The sequence below is a fragment of the Phaenicophaeus curvirostris genome, chromosome 3, assembly GCF_032191515.1.
Source record: "Phaenicophaeus curvirostris isolate KB17595 chromosome 3, BPBGC_Pcur_1.0, whole genome shotgun sequence".
In the NCBI taxonomy this organism is placed as follows: domain Eukaryota; kingdom Metazoa; phylum Chordata; class Aves; order Cuculiformes; family Cuculidae; genus Phaenicophaeus; species Phaenicophaeus curvirostris.
In genome coordinates, this window is record NC_091394.1 from 21,076,592 (window position 1) to 21,095,686 (window position 19,095).

Here is a 19,095-nt window from a genome sequence, read left to right on the forward strand (position 1 = left end):
AACCACTTCAATAATCTACAAGTAAAAAGCTCAGCAACCTAAACCGGGCTCTATGATCACAAAGCCAAAAAGCAGCAAGGGTATCTTGGATGCAATTGTTTAGCAAGAAAACAAAAGTTTCTCTCTCGTAAATTAAATACTATTGTGTATATACTATGAAATCAAATGCAGGTGTTTTCTTTTACTCAATAAAAATTCATGGAGACCGAGTGTACCCTCAATAAGTTTGTGGATGACACTAAACTGGGCAGAAGTGTTGATCTGCTTGAGGCTACGGTTGCTCTACAGAGGGATCTGGACAGGCTGGATCAGTGAGCTGAGACCAGCGGTATGAGGTTCAACAGAGCCAAGCACTAGGACCTGCACTTCGGACACAACATCCCCATGCAACACTACAGGCTTGGGGAAGAGTGGCTGGAAAACTGCCTTGTGGAGAACGACCTGGGGGTACCGGTCGACAGCCAGCTGAATACAAGCCAGCAGTGTGCCCACGTGCCCAAGAAAGTCAGTGGCATCTTGGCCTGTATCAGAAACATTGTGGCCAGCAGGACCAGGGAAGTCATCCTTCCGCTGTACTCAACATCGCTTAGGCCAAACCTTGACTACTGTGTTCTTTTTTTGGGCCCTTCAATACAAAAAGGACATTGAGGTGCTGGAGTGTGTCAATAGAGGGCAACAAGGGAATGGAGAACAAGACTTATGAGAATCAGCGGACGGAACTGGGGTTGTTTAGCCTAGAGAAGAGAAGACTGACCGGACACCTTATCACTGTCTACAAGTACCTGAAAGGAGGTTGTGGCAAGGTGTGTAGGGGCCTCTTCTCCTAAGTAACAAGCGATAGGAGGAGAGGAAATGGCCTCAGGTTGCATCAGGGGAGGTTTAGATTAGCAGGAAAAATTTCTACACTGAAAGGGTTATCAGGCACAGGAACAAGCTGCCCAGGGAAGTGTTTGAGTCACAATCCCTGGAGGTATTTTAAAGATGGGTAGATGAGGTGGTCAGGGATATAGTTTAGTAGTGGAGAGGTATGGTTGGACTCAATGTTATCTCAAAGGTCTTTTCCAACGTAACAATTCTATTGTTCTACAATTTATATTAACTTTTTTCCCACCATCTTGCGTTTCTATACATCACTACCTTTTTTTCCCTTTCCTCCAATAATATATAGTCTTTAACTTATGTGAGAAGAGCAACTATAATAGTTGATCAAGTTACACCTTTACACAATTTTAGGAAATTAACAACAAGAAAAAATAATTATTTGACAGTTCAAAGAGAAAGGCCATGCACTGAAACTAAGCACATCAGAATATATGTATCTGGGGAAGCAAACTGCAGAAATACAGTAATAAACTAAGCAGTTTACCTGTTTGCCAATGTCTGCACTTCAGCGTGCTTTTCTTTGTATGTGGTTTTATAGCCCTGAATAAAGGACAGGTAGGATTTGGGAGTCACATGTGTAGAACGCCTGTATCTTTGAAAATAATCAGAACACTTCTCTGCCACTCCATCCTGGAATGAGCCCATACACTGAACAATTTCCCTCTTTGTATCAGCAGTGCAGTCCATATCAAATGAGGACAGGAAATGTTCAGATACTTAGGAAAGGGAGAAAAACAAACATAACTAAACACTCAAGAAAAAGTCTTAGTTTATAAATAAGGTGACATAAAACATGTTAGCATGTATGAAGTCAGCTTTCACTCAGTTTCTGAAATGCCAGTCATCTTTACTCTCCATCATCAGATGCTTAACATTATTCCACGCTTCTCAGTAAAAAAGTATAGCTAAGGATCTGGTATTGCTTTCCCTCCAAAGCGTGCAACTGCTTTTTCGTTCTGGACTTGTTTAACTGTTAGCTACCTGGGATTGGGTAACCACAGACTTCCTCTGTATGAGGTCCAACACAAAAGAAAAAAAATGAGACTGCGTCTGTAACTCTTTTTACTTAACGAATTTAAAAAAATCAGCTACAAACACCTTCAACACAGCTCCCCTTCTGATTTGACACACAGCTGCATAGGATGTTACCAACATTCAAAGAGGTTGCATAGATCATTTTCTGAAAGGCTGTTGAGGATCTATGTCATTTTTGCTTTCACACCTTCTACTGACCAAAAATGTTCTCTGAGCGCTAACTTGATCTCTGGGAAGAGGCAGAAATCATAGGGAGTCTGGTCTGGTGAATAAGGTGGGTGCTCAAGCACAGTGATGTTGTTATTAGTTAAAAACTGCTTCACAGACAAAGCGTTGTGGGCTGTTCAATTGTCTTGACATTAAATTGCTCTTCATTCTTGCACACCAACATTTTCTGACCAGAAAGATTTCTGTATTTGAACACAGATCCACTCATACTGAGTGAAACAATCAAGTTGAACCTTGTCTCACTGTGACAGGATGACAAGAACATGTTCTATAACCATCTCTTTGTCTTTTCCCTCCCACTCTTGGCTCCAAAGCTATAGGGTTAGTCTCGGGGTGGGGGTGTCAGACCTCATATACCTGACCACAGGCACAGTCACTAGTAACATCTTTCTTTAGTATTTCACTTTCTTTACCAACGTCTTTAAGCCACCTTCAAGGGGAATTTTTCTTCAAACTGTGTTCAAAGACTTTCTTCTGTCAGAAATATTTCAACAATTAAATACAGCAAGCTTTAAAGGAGAAAACATTTATAGCAAATTTTAGAACAAAATAAGTTTCTTCTGCCACTGTGCTGGCAAAATTCAAAGCAATTAAAACAACTTCATGGCCATCAATCAGAGAACTAAATACCTGGAAAGACAAAACTTACACCTACCTGCCACTAAAGCATCCTTAGGCCATCGGCTGAACCAATCTATAGTGCATCCAGAAATGAGAGCAGGGAACTTCAGAGCCCTGTTCCGGAATTTTTCACCTACTGGTGAAAAGCAAAGAACCACATGAAGGTTCTGACGAACTCTGGTCATGAAGAAGTCATACAGAATCTCACTGGTTGGAGGTCTACGTGGATGTTCCTTTTTGAAGGTGGGTATGAGGTCACTGATGATATCATCTACTTCATCACGTGCAAATAAGTTTGACACCTTTGAGAAAAAAGATTTTTTTTTCATACTTTATGATGTGATCCAAAATAGATCATATTTCATAAGGTTCATTTAATACATAGCATTTCAGGAAGGGACATAGATTTCAGAACTTGAAGTTATATGAACCCACTCCATTCCTTTAAACCAGAACTCTTACTGAAGTGATTCCATTAAACACACTGAAATATAACTTGCTGTAAAGGTAAAACCCACTCTCCCATGTTAAAAGCAAAGAATCCATGTATAATGGCTTTCTTTTCTTAGTACTCTAATCACTAGTAGAAATTACTGTGAAACACATCCCTGAAATACAAAATAAGTGAATAAGTACACAAATAAATTAGTAAATAAATAAATGCCAATTTATCCATTCTGGACATAAATTAACCATAATTGTACACTAATGAGATATTTAATTGAACAGACAATCTTGTTAAACTTCAGTGACATTCCCCAAATCTATTTTTTTTAAGCTATTCTTATGTCCATGACAGCTTGTCAGCCCATTTAAGTGTCTGACTTATGCAATCTGTCTGTATGGGATGATGATACTCTTAATTTTACAGTAGCTTTGTCTCACTCTAACCCTGTATAATAGATTGCTTACAATTTTTTATAATATTGCAATGATAAAAAGCCCTTGAGTTTAAGTTTTTTAAAGAGTGTCCCTTGACATATAAAAGACTTATTTTATTTCAGAATTATAAAATCTTAAAAGCAGAAAGATGATCACGATAAGGCATCTTACCTCTCCTGATGATAAAACATTGTTCAGGTATTCCAAAAAAGACTCATCTTTGATCTCATTGTCTGTAAAAAGAAAACAGATGCCTTTGCCTTGCAGTCCTGCTGTTTTGTACAGGAGTTTCAGATCTTCCACCAAGTTCGAAGTGTTGTATGATCTACAAAAAAGGACAGTTGTACTAATATTCATTCCTTTTAAATAGGTCTTGCAGTTAAAAGAAAAACAAGCAAATTTAAGTAAGAAACAACCTCTTGGAATTAAGGCAAGAAGTTGCCAATTTCATTTTTCATTTAGATGAGGAGGAAAGCCATAACTCATTTCAAAGTCTTACACTAAATACGTAATTCATTCTTCTTTACCTGCTTTCTTTTTCACCTCCCACACCAATAAAATAATAAAAGATAATACTTAAAGAAAATAAGATAACCCAAAACCCTGCACCTCAAGGTCACCAAGAAAGCCAAAAACAACAATAAACTACCCCAAACTGGAAGTCATATTGTGATATTTATTTCTATTTTTCTGGAAAAATGAAATGACAGACGGGTGTTGTCTTAAAGCGCTTTATCATAAGATGGGTGCAATAAGATACTTGAGATTTTATTGATTAATTAGAAAAACACAAACAAGTTGGCCCTTCTGGTTAAAGTCATCAACACTCACATTTTACAAAAAGGAAAGAGAGTAGCAGCAAACTAAGAGATTAAAACCCACAAAAAGTATTAGACAAGGCGTGGTGGGTTGACCTTGGTGGGTGCAGAGTTGTTTCTCTCACATATTCTCACTTCTCTATTCCATCTGCTGTTGCACAGCAGGTTTTCCCATCTTCTTAAGTTTGTTATCACAGTAGTGCTACCACTGTTGCTGATAGGCTTGGCCTTGGCCAGCAGTGGGTCCATCTTGGAGCCAGCAGACATTGGCTTTATCAGACATGGGGGAAGCTTCCAACAGCTTCTCACAGAAGCTACCCCTGTAGCCCCCTCACTACCAAAACCTTGGCACACAAACCCATAGATGGTCACACTGGAATGATCTCACTGGCTGGACAGAAGTGTGCAATAAAAGCTGAGGTTTCTAGGAAGCCCACTAGGAATTAAAACAGAGAAGTGGCTGCATGCAGCTTTATTAAGTGTATCTTATGTAACCATAATGACATCATGTACGACCTGAAAAATCAGAAATTGTACAACAGTTCCTCATAACTACTGAGGAAATAAAAAATTAAATACACTAGGGTTTACAATACTTTTCTTGATTGAATAAGAAGAGTATTGTTTGTGTTTCAGCAAAGACATAATAATCACCAAGATGAGGTTCTATAAACGTGTTTAGAAATTAGACACTTCAAAAGCAGACACATCACTAGAATTAGAAATGGACACAGGGAAGAAAAAAAAACATTCTAAGCCCTTTTGTTTCAGCTGCAGAGGGAAATAATGACTGGAAGAGTTATTCAGTTAATTACTCAAAATTAGACAAAAATACTGATATAAAAATACTTCGCTGTGCAAATTATTTAGCAATATGATTATCAACTGCCTTGGTGAACTAAATTATTTAAAACTCAATAATTATTATATTTAAGACCTCATGGAACAGGAAATTTTGGATTAACAAAGGGCAAACGATTCTATCCAAGAGGGATTTGAAATCTTTCCCAGAGGTATTTTGGCACAAATTATTAGATATGTTTTAGATAAATAAGGTTAGAAATGCATGAAGTTTAATTTTATCAATCAGATCACATTTCTACACTTTTTTGTTAACCCACTTGGAGAACTCCAAGCAGATTGTAAGGAAGGATTATGTTTTATCAGAATATTTGATTAGTCTATCCTAAAATCATGCTTATTCAGTCTATTCTTCATTATAGTTTTTTTAATACATCTGGTGCTCACAGTGGGTTTACAAACTGCCATGGTTTAGGTCAAATCACAACACGAACCTTCAGTGTAGGGATTGCCCGGATCTTTTTTGGACTTTCTGTTCATGGGCCTTATATAGGTCTTCTTAAGATCATCAGGTGCCAAGGTAACTTTAAGTGGGAAGCTACATCCACTTCCTTAATTCAGTATTTTACCCTCTAGTGGTTTCATAATTCTTTATGAATTATATCCATTATATCTTTACCAATTATATCTTTATGACTTATACCCAATTTGTTGCTTGTCTTGTCAACTGTACTGTAGTCTCTCCTGAAGTCATTCCTATTTCAGATAGATCCTCTGAACTGTAGATTCACACCCACATGTGAATCTATCATTTCTTCTGCAGCCAACACAGCTGCAAAAGAATTAAAATCATTTAGCTTCTCTGACATGACATATTATTTGAGTGTCAAAAATATTTCCTGATCACGGACTTGTCCTACAGACACTTTGGGAGACACCAATTCCAAAATACTCAAAGAAAGTTTTATAATTTTTTTTTCCATCTTTTGTGTTGTTCCAGAAGAAACCCCATTGGATTGGACAATATGAAATAAGGCAAGATATAATCAGAAAAGACTGACAAATACTGAAATATACATAAGATGTACCAAATTAATGGGCATGGATGATCACTCCACCTCCTCACACAGGTGTTACTTTAAATATTACAAGATAAACTCATAAAGAGATTACCAATAGATACCACCTACAAATACTTTGAGTACAGTTCAGTGTACTGCGTAAAGAAACAAAGATAACTTGATACTGTCAATATCCCTTCTCATTCTATGAAACACAAGAAACAGTTTACTTCTCCAAAGACAGTAAAAGCTCAGATTTATTGTAGAAAATCAAGGAAATTTAGTCAGTCTCAAAGGATTTTCATGTCTTTCCACTCTAGGCAACAGTGCTCAGCCTATCTTAGGTTTGTTCTTCCTCGCATTGCAGAGATCGGGAGCCTGTTCTATTTGTAGGAAGAGTTCAAACACAAAGGACTTATTTACTTAAATTTTAATTAATACTCACCTTGTTAACATTATCTGGAATGTATCATAGCCAGCTATGAAAGATGCCAGTCTTGTCAAGCTCTGCTTTCCTGAGCCACCAACTCCAACTAAAAGAGCATTTCCACTAGGAGTGCGAATCACCCGAGAAATCTGTGTAAAATCACAGTCCTTTATTGCTACAATGTGTGAAAGTTACACATCTGAAAATCCTATGCTATTGCAGTAATAATTTATATTAGAAATGCAGAACAAATTAAAATATTAAGGTTTAATTTAGGGATATCATATTCCTATTCAGATATTCTATGGATACTTGTGCGTTGCAATATTTACTGTAAATCCTCCAGTAGCATAGCAACCACTTGATTCCATCACTGCGAACTTTCAATTTTCAATAGACTTGCATCTCACACTTGCACAAAGCACAAATGAATCTCAACTCTGATTTGTTATTGATGTGCTATCATAGCATGGCAGATGATTAAATTTGGAAAGAAAGGATAATTTCTCTAATACTATACCCTCTGGACAACTTCAATAAGCCTCTTCTCTGAAGGCCATTTTATTGTGACCAGAAAGACCAGTTGTACCAGGCATGTTAAATTCAAGACAAGCACTCCACAGTATTCTCTGCAGAAGGTAATAATACTGCCTTTATAATCAAACTTCTTCAGGTTCTATTTTATTTCATTATAAAAAAAATGCAATGTCAGTATAAATATTCAATTGGAGTGGAACATCTCCCAAGTAATCTCCCTTCCTAATCCTCATTTCCCTTCAATTCAGGACAGGGTAATGTAAACAAACAGACTCTTTGCAATTTAGAACTAAAACACTTTCAGCACTAACTGTGAACGGCATGCAGCACTCATTCCACTGTACACAGTCAGAAAACTATGTACTCATTATTTTGCATAGGCTAATGTTTTATAAGCAATGATAAAATCATGTATGAAGTTTTGCTCTAAGCATACTTAGTATTTAACCAGAAAAAGAAAAATGGATTTGCACATCACCGCTGTAATATTGCTGATCACTTCAGTTATGGCTGCTAGATATTTTCCAGCCAGAGGCACACAAGCTATAAATTGGAAGCTTTGTTATCTCTTTTTAAGATACTCCTCCTCAGCAATAACTCATTTAAGTCATACTACATCAGCTCAGATTAGGCATTACCTTAACTCTGCTTGCCCAGCTCTCCCTTTAGAAGCTTTCTCAAGTCTAGCTAATGCATAAAGCTCAGACCTGCACAGCTGTAAACGCTGCTTTCAAGAATATGAACTCAGAGAAGCACAGTATATTCAATATATCCAAGTGAGAGTTAAGATATCATGTTTACTCTCTAGCTACCTAGAGAACAGATTCCTGACAGCAGGTGGCTCTGCAGTGAAGAAAAGAAAAAAAAAAATTCTTTGCCTAGACTCTGAAATTACATAGATTTTTTTACAAGGAATAACCCAGAAACTTGTTAGTCAGTGCAGTAATGATGATTTAACAATTTCCCTAAAGAAACTCATAGCGGAATGTCATCTGTTCTGTGCAGGGAAGACTTTAAAGGAAAGGAAGCAACTTTGTGAAATGACAAGAATCCACTCAAAAAACTTGAAAACTGCAGATGGAATGTGTTTGACAACTATAATTTAATATAAACTCATTTGATATTTATTATATTACTTGTTAGGATGGTACAATTCAATATTCAGTTCTTAGTAAACTGTGATTAAAAAAAAAAAAAAACAAAAACAGATAACGACACTGTGCAACTGAGAAACAAAAGGTTCTTTTAGTTTAAAAAATAAAAGCCTCTCCTTTGCACAAATCCTATTCTGCATACACAATACTATCAAGCTGTGCTGTGCCAAAAATTATGGTCAGCTCCAATTCATATTCAAAGGAATTTTAAAAGAATTGAGCATACTGTGGATGTACAAAGGAAGTCTGGACTACGTTTATTCCACCTCTATAGTGCCTACTCCTTCATAAGCAACCAATTATGTCCTAACCAGAATTTCATTTGACTCATTGCAAAGAGAAGAAGGACTCTCAGAAGAATAAACACGAAGAAAGGCTGAAATACAGTTTGAACAGTTAGGATCATGATCCCATCAGACATAAAAGTTAGATAGAAAAGAATAGTTCCACCTAGTGCATTTTCAGAAAAGCTGAGATTCAAGACCTAGTTATAGAGTGACAGACAAAATATTTGCTCACAGCAAATCATTTGCTTCAATTTTAAAAGCAACTGATCTTGATTCATGCATACCTCCACTCACAGGCACTGACGACAAGTGAACAACAACTTGCAATCCAGTAAGACTGTACCTTGATTAAATGAATCATCGCATCCTCAAAGAAAACCATGTCCATTCCTGTACCACGGACGTTCTCATTGTATGTTTGTAAAAATTTATTTAAACGATTCCGCAGTTGATCAAAGGAGTAAATTGGCTCATAGATTTTGGGAATATCTAAATTAACTTTCTCTGATTTTTCATCTAGAACAAAAAGCAAGTGACAAAACGGTTTAAATGACTGATGAAGGCTCAACATAGGGATAAGTAAGTGAAGGTAACTAGGAATCTCTTAACCACTCAGAAGCATTTCTTTTATTATGATACATAATATTAAATGTACATGTGAGAGTGCTGCCTGTACCCTGTCTACAAGAAATGGTAAGTTCTGCTGCTTAACTCTCAAAGACAAAACCAGCAAAAACTAAGAAGCCTTCTCTCTCTACATCTGAAAACTGAATTATGAAAATCTGAAATTCACTTAGATGCTAGAAGCAAAAGTAGCACCAGCTAATAAAGGTAAATAATTGTTGCACTTAAAAATTGCAAATAATCTTTTTTGTAAAAGAAAAATACTCTAAGTTGATTAAATCACTGCACTAGTGAAAAAAAATCACTACTAAAATGAATCATTACACACCAAAACACGGTGAATAATTGGTAAACCTCATTGGAAGAGCAAACACCATGGGGTTGGGTTTTTTTAGGCTGGTTGGTTCATTGCTTTGGTTTTCCTCAAAAAACAATAGTGCACACAGTATCATTTTGCTGGTATTTACATAAGGCTAGCTCCATTAGTTTCAAGATTTTATAGTCTATATGCTGCAGGATGTATTTTTCCATTTACCATAGGTCAGTATTTACTAACAGATTTGCTAAGCCTTCTCTTACTTACCGAAGAAATACATTATTCATAATATTATCTCTAACTGGTGGAACTAAAATCAATGAAATGAGTAACTCCAATAAAATAAGTATTTCCCTAATGCTTAGTAAAGCAATGAAAGTCAAAAGAAAGGGAAGTAAAGGGAGGGGGAAAGCAATTAAACTGTATTGCATTTAGAATATTGTTTGTAATATTTTGCTTATTATAATATTTTTTCTCTATTTCCTTCCTGTATATTTGTCTTTTACAAATTAACTGTGGTCCAATAAATAAGCAGCTTCCAAGAATAAAAACTCACCAAAATCTAAACATTTATGTATATATTATATATATAAAAATCAGTTTAAGGAAATTGCCTTTTACCATAGAACCAAACCTTTTAAAATAAATTGACTATTAATTCTTATTCACCACATTTTGTGTATACCTGAAGTCACCTTAATTTCAGAACATTTTAGCTCTGTATTGTTTCTGCATATAGAATTCACTTTTAGATTGACCTAATTAAATTAACCAACTTCTTATTTTGATCTGCAAAAACACGGGTTAAACAAAAGGGTTAATTTTAAATATTTAAACAACTCAACTACTGATGAGGAACTAATAAGGAATACAGCAAGGAATTAAACTGAAGTCATGTTTTTACAGTTTGAAACATTTTAAGAGAATTATACCAGCTTAATCCTGCTCCTGCAGTTTTATTATTAATGTCAGAAGGTACCGTGATCAAGTACTAAAACTAGGAAAGGGCAGATATTTACATTACTTACAGAGGCAGCTGGTGCAATAAATTATTTTAAACTCTTCTCTAGTATCAAGATTCAGAAGCACAAGTAGTAGCAATGTGAAAACTCACTGATAAGAAATCATTTGGAACAGTTTGAGGGTCTCGAGAACACTAGCATCACTAACAATTTCTGTGAAGCTAAGATCTAAAAGGTGTGTCTGAATTATTTTATCTCAGCTCTTCCTGTATTTATCTCAGGGACGAATGTATGGTGACTGTACAACCCAGAGATAAGGGAATACACATAAATGTGTCACTAACCTGAGCATATGGTTATGTGAAATCGATGTCAGATGTGGGGTTTTTATATATTTAAAAGCTCAAAAATCCAATTCCTATTCTTAAACCTCTTTCATAATGGGCAATACAAAATTCCATTAAAGAGACAATTATAACAAAGTTACATTTGTTATTCTTTACCCTTAAAGCCAAAACAGGATGGTGTTTTCAAAGCTCTGACAAACATATTGAGAACAAAATATACCCTTTCTAACTGAGGGCCATCTACTTTGTATTTAGATGAAGTTTCATGCTAAAAGGCACGTTACAGGGAAGGTATATTTGAACTCTCACCAGGAATCAAGTTATTTGCAGAAATATATGCTTCTTTTTGCATTTATTTTTCAGTTCAACAGGGTTTATAGCGTGGATTCAAAGTTTTACATTAAAAGTCTCTCTTCACTCTCTCAGTATATATTCTGAGTTATATTTTAGGCCTCTCTACATTATTGCAGTTTAGAAAGTTATTTAAGGATGTATTTGACTACTTTCTCATACCAGTTTGCTTTTTCATTCTATTTGATTCCTTCCCATCAAATATTTCCTATTCTTTACTTTCTTTTTTTTTGTCACTGCCTTCTGACTACTTCAGTTATCCAAGAAGGGATTTAAATGGCATTTGACCACTCATGCCAACCTTCTATTGCCTCCATTATCCATCATAACAGTGATATGAACACAGATAATTGAATCATTCAATGGTTTAAATAATGATCTTCGCAAAACCCTAACAACTGTTTCTGTTTTTTTGCACCAACTAACAAATATTCCCAGGTCATTTAGCAAGGTCAGTGACACAGTGTTTTTATTTAGAGGATACAAAAGCGTTGTTATGAGCTATGTGGATAATTCAGGAGGTTTTACCAGCATTCAGGAGATTTTGAAATAATACTGATTTGTTACAAAATCATGTACCAGGTACTAAAAAGGACTGGATTAACCCAGAGCTAGCATTCTTTTACCAGGTTTCTAGGGGATGGCAGCTAGAGTGCTACCCTTTATCTAGTACTGCAGCCCCATAAATTTGAGTCATTCATACCACATTTCTTTTATCATCTGAGAATAATGTAGACCCATCCCCACTACTTGGCAGATTTGTCTATCTAACACAACAATGGAAACGAAAGCAAAGCTCTCCTACACAGTTAATCTGGACATAAATACAGACTTAAAAATCCTATGAATACAATGACATGTATTGCTAAAGTTGGTAACAAAGACAGACAGCCTTCAAGGACACTGGATAGAATAGGTACCCTTGATGTACAAACTTACTATACATTTTTAATATATATTTTTATTAACATCTATTTTACCATATCTCCTTCCCCATTCTTCATGGCTATTGGAGTCCATATTTACCAGTTCTTTCAGGTGCGTCTTGTAAGAAGTCAACAAAGAATGCATCGACTTCAGGATCCAGCAAAGTTTTTGATTCTTTAAATTCCTCCTCAATGAGTTTTGCCACAGTTCCATCAAACCAATTTACATCTTCTGAGGTTGTGAAACGATCAGCAATAACACACTTGCATTCATGCTTCCACAGTTTTATCAGTACCTATACAAAACAAAAACCACAAAACACATTTCAGTCAGACTAGGCCTGTGACAAAGCTATGCCATTTAAAGGCCATACTTTCATTTATTTATTTATTTTAAAATCATATTAACCCTGGAAAACAAACAGTAGTATTTCAGGTTTATTCAGAAAAGTTACCTTGAACTTCCCATTCTGCCCAACAGCATTTTAAGCTCACATTCAGTTAAATGTGCAAGAAGTCTATATCTAAGCATTCCAAACCTGAGTACATTTACCAAATTAAGATTTAATTTCCCTAGCCCTAAAACCATATCTATACCTGTCAACAAACATTTATGCATAAACACTGATAAGAGAAGAGTAACTGAGACCACCTACCTGGGTCTGTGCAAAGTATCTGACACTGTCCCATATGACATTCCTATCTCTAAACTGGTGAGACACTGATTTGATGGATGGCCCTAGAGAAGACAAGGCTCCAGGGAGACCTACCATCCTTCCAGTACTTAAAGGGGACCTGCAGGAAAGCTGGAGACAGTCTCTTCCTCAGAGAGCGCAGTGATAGGATGAGGGGTAATGGTTTTACACTGAAAGAGGGGAGATTTAGATTAGAGATTAGGAAGAAAATTTTAATGTGAGGCTGGAGCAGGTTGCCTAGAGATGTGTGGATGCTGCATCCCTGGAGCTGTTCAAGACTAACAAACTTGTCATTTCAGCCGGCACCACGTGGACTAAAAGGTGGACTAAAACATCTTTGCCTCAAAAGAAGCTGAAAAACATTTTCAGTCAGGAATTATATTTTTCTAAAGCCAACTTTCAATGCTAAGAAGTTAGACTCTTCATCCTTTTTGCTACAGTAATTATAACAAAGCCAACAACGTGCTGCACTTACTTTTCTTTCATTGATCACTTCTGATGCAGCGTTCAGCATTCCTTGCCAAATCCTTGAGAGGTCTCGAAGGTTGAAGACATAATGGAACTTGGCTGGTGTGGGCAACATTTTTAGCTTGGTAATCTGCCATAGCCTGCGTGTCAGTGGAACCAATTTGGCTACTGTTTTCTTCACATCTTCTGAAAATCCTCGCTCACTACAATAGTGCCCTTCTCCAATTACACCTGTGAAAAAAAGTTTCCAAATGGAAGTCTTTTCTAAGACACACTAGTCCAACACCAAGAGATAACATCTTCTTAAATTTCTTTTTCTGTTTTTAATCCCCAAAACTTTTCTGATTTGTTGAAATGGCTTTCCAGTCTTTCTTCAAATCTGGATGCACCTGGTCTTAACACCATTCTGCCACCAGCTCACTGAGTACATCTGTTAAAAGTGTTCTTTTTTTTCTACCAAAAAAAAAAAAAAGGATAGCTAATCTCTTCTCTGAGATCAATATGATCCTGTCATTTGTAAAAGTCTAGGCATTAGTCACTCATTCTTACCAACAGTAGCACCTTAGCAACTCTCCAGCACTGTTAGTAAAACTAGGAACAGCCTTCTTACTAACACTTAGCATACCAACAGATTTAGGGATATCACTGGACCTGAAAAACTTACAGATTGGTGAAGTTGAAGGTAGGGAGTGATTACTGAAAGAAAATGTGCTGGTAGGAAAATCAGAAGGGGATTAAGCCTCAATCCTAATCATAATATTTATAAATAGACAGATAAAGAAAAATCAACCGTCATTTTTTAAAAATGGGACAGATAGAAAGCTAATTTGCCTTTACCAAAAATCTTGTCAATGGAAGAATTAGAAGGCAGAGTACAGTTGAACACAGAAAACTGTCTCTTGAGCCTCTGTGGAATGTCATTGCGACCTCCTCCAGGATGGATCATGGCAGCCAGAAACTGAATGTCCACAATGTTGGTAAATTCACCAGGTTTTTCCAGGTTATACAGTCCATTCTGCTCCATCAGCTGCCTAACTATCTCATTAGTGACCTGTAAAACAACCAGGTATTATATAATAGAATATTACACATACAGCTAAACGAAATCCAAAAAATCCTTATATACTTTAATAAACTATTAAAGAGTGTATCATTATTTTATCCCCAAAATCACTGCTTATTTTCTTCAGGAGAAAAATGCACTGCTAGGAATAAGTCTATTCAGATTTTCCTTTCCATTTTTTTTCAGCATTTGCTGACAAATATTCTGATGTGTAAGAACCACAAACACATTTTTTCAAGCTGCACACATAGAATTTCCTCCATATAAAGGAATTTAATATTCCTTTCCTTACCCATAATCAGATCTCCTGCTTTCCTGTATGACTAGCTGAAAACATCTCACAGACAGTACATTATACAGCCATGCTTCTCCAGAAATTCTAACATTGGTTTCTAAAGAAATATACTTCAGAACAGTCTTGCCAATTATATAATTACTTCTATTTTTTCTAAAGCAAAGACATCAGTTCTTACCTCTCAGCATTCACAGTATTTTTATTGTCCAGAAAACCAGTTAGCTACAACTATTTTTGTGCCCAAGGTATTTTTTCTTTTTTTTTTAATTAAGAAAAAACAAAACATTAAAATTATACATGCATATTTTAAGGAATACTCAAAACTGCTTCTTGTAGTCAGTATATTTTTCAATTAATTCATGATGATAGAGAACTAGATGAGTTCTTGTAGAAAACTTTAAAAATTAAGCACTAAACATCAAATTTACCCTCTACTGCCTGATTGCAAAGAGAAGCTATTTTTACAGTTAAGCCTTTTTCCTCTTTCACAAACTAACCTGGTCTCCCCATTCATTTATTACAGGCATATTCACATCATCAATGAAGACTGTCATCTTTCTGCCTGCAGGCGGACCGTAAGTTGTACCCATGCGCTTGTCCACATAACTTTCTATTGTACGCTGTTAAAAAGCAATTGGTAGCACAATTATAAAGAGTCCTTCCTTTCATTAACGATTCGATTATTTAAAGATATTGATGGGTTTGTTATGCAGAATTTTACTAAGGAAGGTTTACACAACGCATCTACTGGAGGTAACTGTTGTAGTTCAGCTGGAATGTCTGACATATATTATACAGCATCAGGTTGGTATCAGATATAATAAATGTCTAGAGTAGATAACCATGTCTAATATTTTCATGAGTTTGAAACCATTTCAAACATTTCTTTCATTTTATTCGTCATTGAAATTGATGATTACTAGCAATGAAGATTAAACTAATAAACTATTAGATCTGAAAGACATGATTCTTGAAGACCTTTCCAGCAGACATCAATGAACTTCAGAAAAGCATACAGTGACAACTAAACTCGCATACCTATATAGACTTGATGAAATAACTTTGCTTAACAGTAGATTTATCACTACTTTTCTTCCCATCATCTTTCCATTGCTTAGTTCTTCCTAAAGTCCACTTTTTATTTATTTTATAATAATGAAAGCTTGCTTATCCGTTCACAGCTATTCTTTAGTGCAAATCTAATCTGCACTCTTCTGCTGTGCCTACGTCATTGTACAGTAGCTTGGAAAGCCTTCTTACAAAAGTGGCATCAGTTAGACCAAGATCTTAGAAAGTCAAAGTAATTTAAAAGCACATCTGTCATAAGAGACAATACTTGGGTCTAGATTGTTACATGAGACTTGACTGTTCAACTTGCACAACAAGACACATTTCAAACGTCTTGATCATCAAAGAGATTGTCATCTATTACCAATAAACTTGTTATCTATTTTATATAAAAGCTGTATCAACACTACTTTTTGTTTCTATAGCTCAATCAATAGAAGGAAAAATACAAAGGAAAATAAGACCAAAATTACACACTTGTATATTAAACACGTTAATAGCTTCTACTGCACTATACAGTCAGATGATAGATGATGTGCCAAGCTCACAGACAGCACTTCTGATTACAGCACACGCAGTGCTTGCGTTTGGAATACCAAACCACACTAAAAATATTTCCCATATATTGCCAGAAGGTTTTAAAAATAATTCAAAGTACCTCAGTTCAGGATTTAAGTATTCATAGTTCTATTTAGACACAGCTGTGCTACACATGTTACTTTTTTAATGAGTAATTTAACTTACTGAAATTTAAATTGCAGGCAGCACACTTTTTATTACAGATTTTTGTGGGTAGTATTTATTTTACTCACAGTTTTTAAGGAAATCTGAGGGAAGTCACTGACATCTCTACCCAATTAGTGAGAACTGATATATTTGACATTAAATGTGATGAAGCAAATAATATGCATGCTACCATAATAGTCCAAGAACAGCTCAATAACTACCAAAGAGGCTGAAGAGAACATGGTTTTTTCAGAATTCTTAAATCATGTGTTAGAGATACTTAGTCCTTTTGAGCTTGTGCTTTTTTTGTTTCCGCAGTCATTTTCAATTAAATAAACCACTTTCAGCAGCATCCTCCTAGCAATTTCTCAGAATAATCTTCAAATCCAGTCACATTGTACTAGAAAGTGAATGACTACTATACCTGGAAAATTAATGGAGTAGTTGCAGATGAAAAATTCAAACTCTTAGTCATGTGGCTTTCAGGGTTATATTTTGACATAAAACCTTTGATGATAACAGTCTTTGCAGTTCCTTGCTCACCAATTAGCAGGACAGCCTAGACAAAGACAATACTGAAATAAGACAAAACACAAGAGCAAAGTGTCTTGGCAAAGCCTGAGCAATCCCATCTAGCTTTTAAACTGAAATTGAACTAGATAAGTTATGTAAAGAAAAGTCTCAACAAGGGATGTGTGGAAGCAAAACAGTTAATGTCTCAGACTTTTGCAGGACTCAAGATAAAAATATCTGCAAGTTCATGTCAGTCAGCATGATTTAACTAACAAAGAATGGTTTATTCATAAAAGGTGTTGCTTATTTGAAAAAGAACGTATCATCTAGAGCCTCAGCATCTGAAAGATTTCAATGGCTTCTTTTATTTACCATATCCTGCTTATCTGACACAGTTTTGCTGAAGTACATGCTGTATAACCTACAGGTGCAAAAAACATCTGAGATGCCACATATGGACAGAGTTCATATCAGAACAGTTTGGCACTCTGTTGCCTTGCATACTGTCCCCTCTCCAATAGCTACCTGAAAAAAAATTACTTCGGTTCTGACCTGATCTCAGCTGTAATTATGGTTATTTCCACTACAGAAAGGATGGGTGAGAGAAAGACAAAAAGATCTGGAAGCAGAGAGTATTCAAGAGTTTAAGCATATTTGCATCAATGTAGCTCCTGGAATCATCATTTTATACTAAAAGAAGTTCTTCCTTTTCAATAATATATCTCTTCTAATTCAAAACCTTTATCCTGCATATTGTTAGAACTATTTAGATGTGAAATACAGAAAAAATACCTTGCCCTGTTTTGCAATGGTTTCAATAAGGAAATCCATTCTCACGTTGTCAACGTTAGGCACAAGAATGGAGCCATACTCTGGAGTGCTGCTACTGGGATATACATACTCTTCAATACGTGTATTCCAGTGCATCCATTTACCTAATGACATAGAAATGCAGTTCATGTTTTAGAAATACATGCCATTGGCATTTCTTTCATATTCCATTGAGCTGACTGATCTGACAGTGCCTCTGTCTCACATGCAGGAATCGCACTCTGTAAATTCAGAACAAAAGTATACAATGATAGTATCTCTCAAGCTGTATCTAAGAGACTTACTCTTCTTCCCTACATAAATTATGACGAGGACAAGGCTTGTCTATTTTTTGTCAGCTGACAATTCATCAACACAAAGTCCATGCAGATCTCAGTAGAAATATATCCGTACTCTGATTTCTCACAGAAAACAGGGAAAAGGCTTTAAACAAGATTGTCTGTGAAGTGTAGCCGTAGAACAAACTTGCTAAGCAACACAAAAGAACGTAAGCTACAGAAAGCTTTGGAATTAATTAATTCTCTAGAAGAAGCACAATTTTAAAATTACTTTTAAGTTTTACCCCATGCCACCCAGCTGGGTTACTAACCATCAGATGCCACGTAATAATCAAACATGGTGTCTTCACTGCCTTCTGGGATGCAGGGAAGATCAAGTTTAATTGTTGTGTGGTTTCGAAGCCAATGTTCCATTTTACATCTGTCTTCCAGTTCTAGTAATGCTCCTACACTCCACATAAGAGAGAAGACATACAGCCTTTCCAAGTATTTTGGAGTCATTTCCACTCCTTGCTCCTGAAAGATTGAGTTAAGTTTTAATTTTCAATAGCCTGAAAATTCTACTCAATAATCATTAGTAACATCAAGTTAAAAGTCTTCAGTCACATTTAAATTTACTGAGATCTTTGTCAATGAACAAACTGAATTAATATCAAGTAAACCACAAAATATAGAAAAAGCACTCTGTAAATATCACTTCTAATCACCCATTACACTATCTGACCTGTTTAAGTTCTAGTTTAGTCTCATAACAATCCACCCCAAAAGAAAGGCAGAAAACTGCTGATGCACATTACACGTCAGTGCTTAACATCAAATCCAAATGTGAAAGAGGGCACATACATAAGGAAAAGAAGACATTCCTCTCTAACCTTGATCTTCATTTATATTACTAGCTA

The 19,095-nt window shown here is 35.8% G+C and overlaps 1 protein-coding gene across 1 annotated transcript in view; it reads right to left on the reverse strand.

Moving 5' to 3' along the window:
• The window catches only part of DNAH5 (dynein axonemal heavy chain 5), a 121,879-nt gene that overhangs the window by 33,145 nt on the left and 69,639 nt on the right, over nucleotides 1-19,095 (reverse strand). The window contains exons 45-56 of the mRNA XM_069853488.1: nucleotides 18,508-18,712; nucleotides 17,880-18,022; nucleotides 16,999-17,133; nucleotides 15,278-15,400; nucleotides 14,260-14,473; nucleotides 13,430-13,653; nucleotides 12,360-12,555; nucleotides 9,077-9,249; nucleotides 6,774-6,904; nucleotides 3,820-3,973; nucleotides 2,801-3,068; nucleotides 1,367-1,598 (exon numbers count right to left, since the gene is read on the reverse strand). Of these exons, the coding sequence (XP_069709589.1) occupies nucleotides 1,367-1,598; nucleotides 2,801-3,068; nucleotides 3,820-3,973; nucleotides 6,774-6,904; nucleotides 9,077-9,249; nucleotides 12,360-12,555; nucleotides 13,430-13,653; nucleotides 14,260-14,473; nucleotides 15,278-15,400; nucleotides 16,999-17,133; nucleotides 17,880-18,022; nucleotides 18,508-18,712 (2,198 nt within the window). The remainder of the gene's footprint in view (nucleotides 1-1,366; nucleotides 1,599-2,800; nucleotides 3,069-3,819; nucleotides 3,974-6,773; nucleotides 6,905-9,076; nucleotides 9,250-12,359; nucleotides 12,556-13,429; nucleotides 13,654-14,259; nucleotides 14,474-15,277; nucleotides 15,401-16,998; nucleotides 17,134-17,879; nucleotides 18,023-18,507; nucleotides 18,713-19,095) is intronic.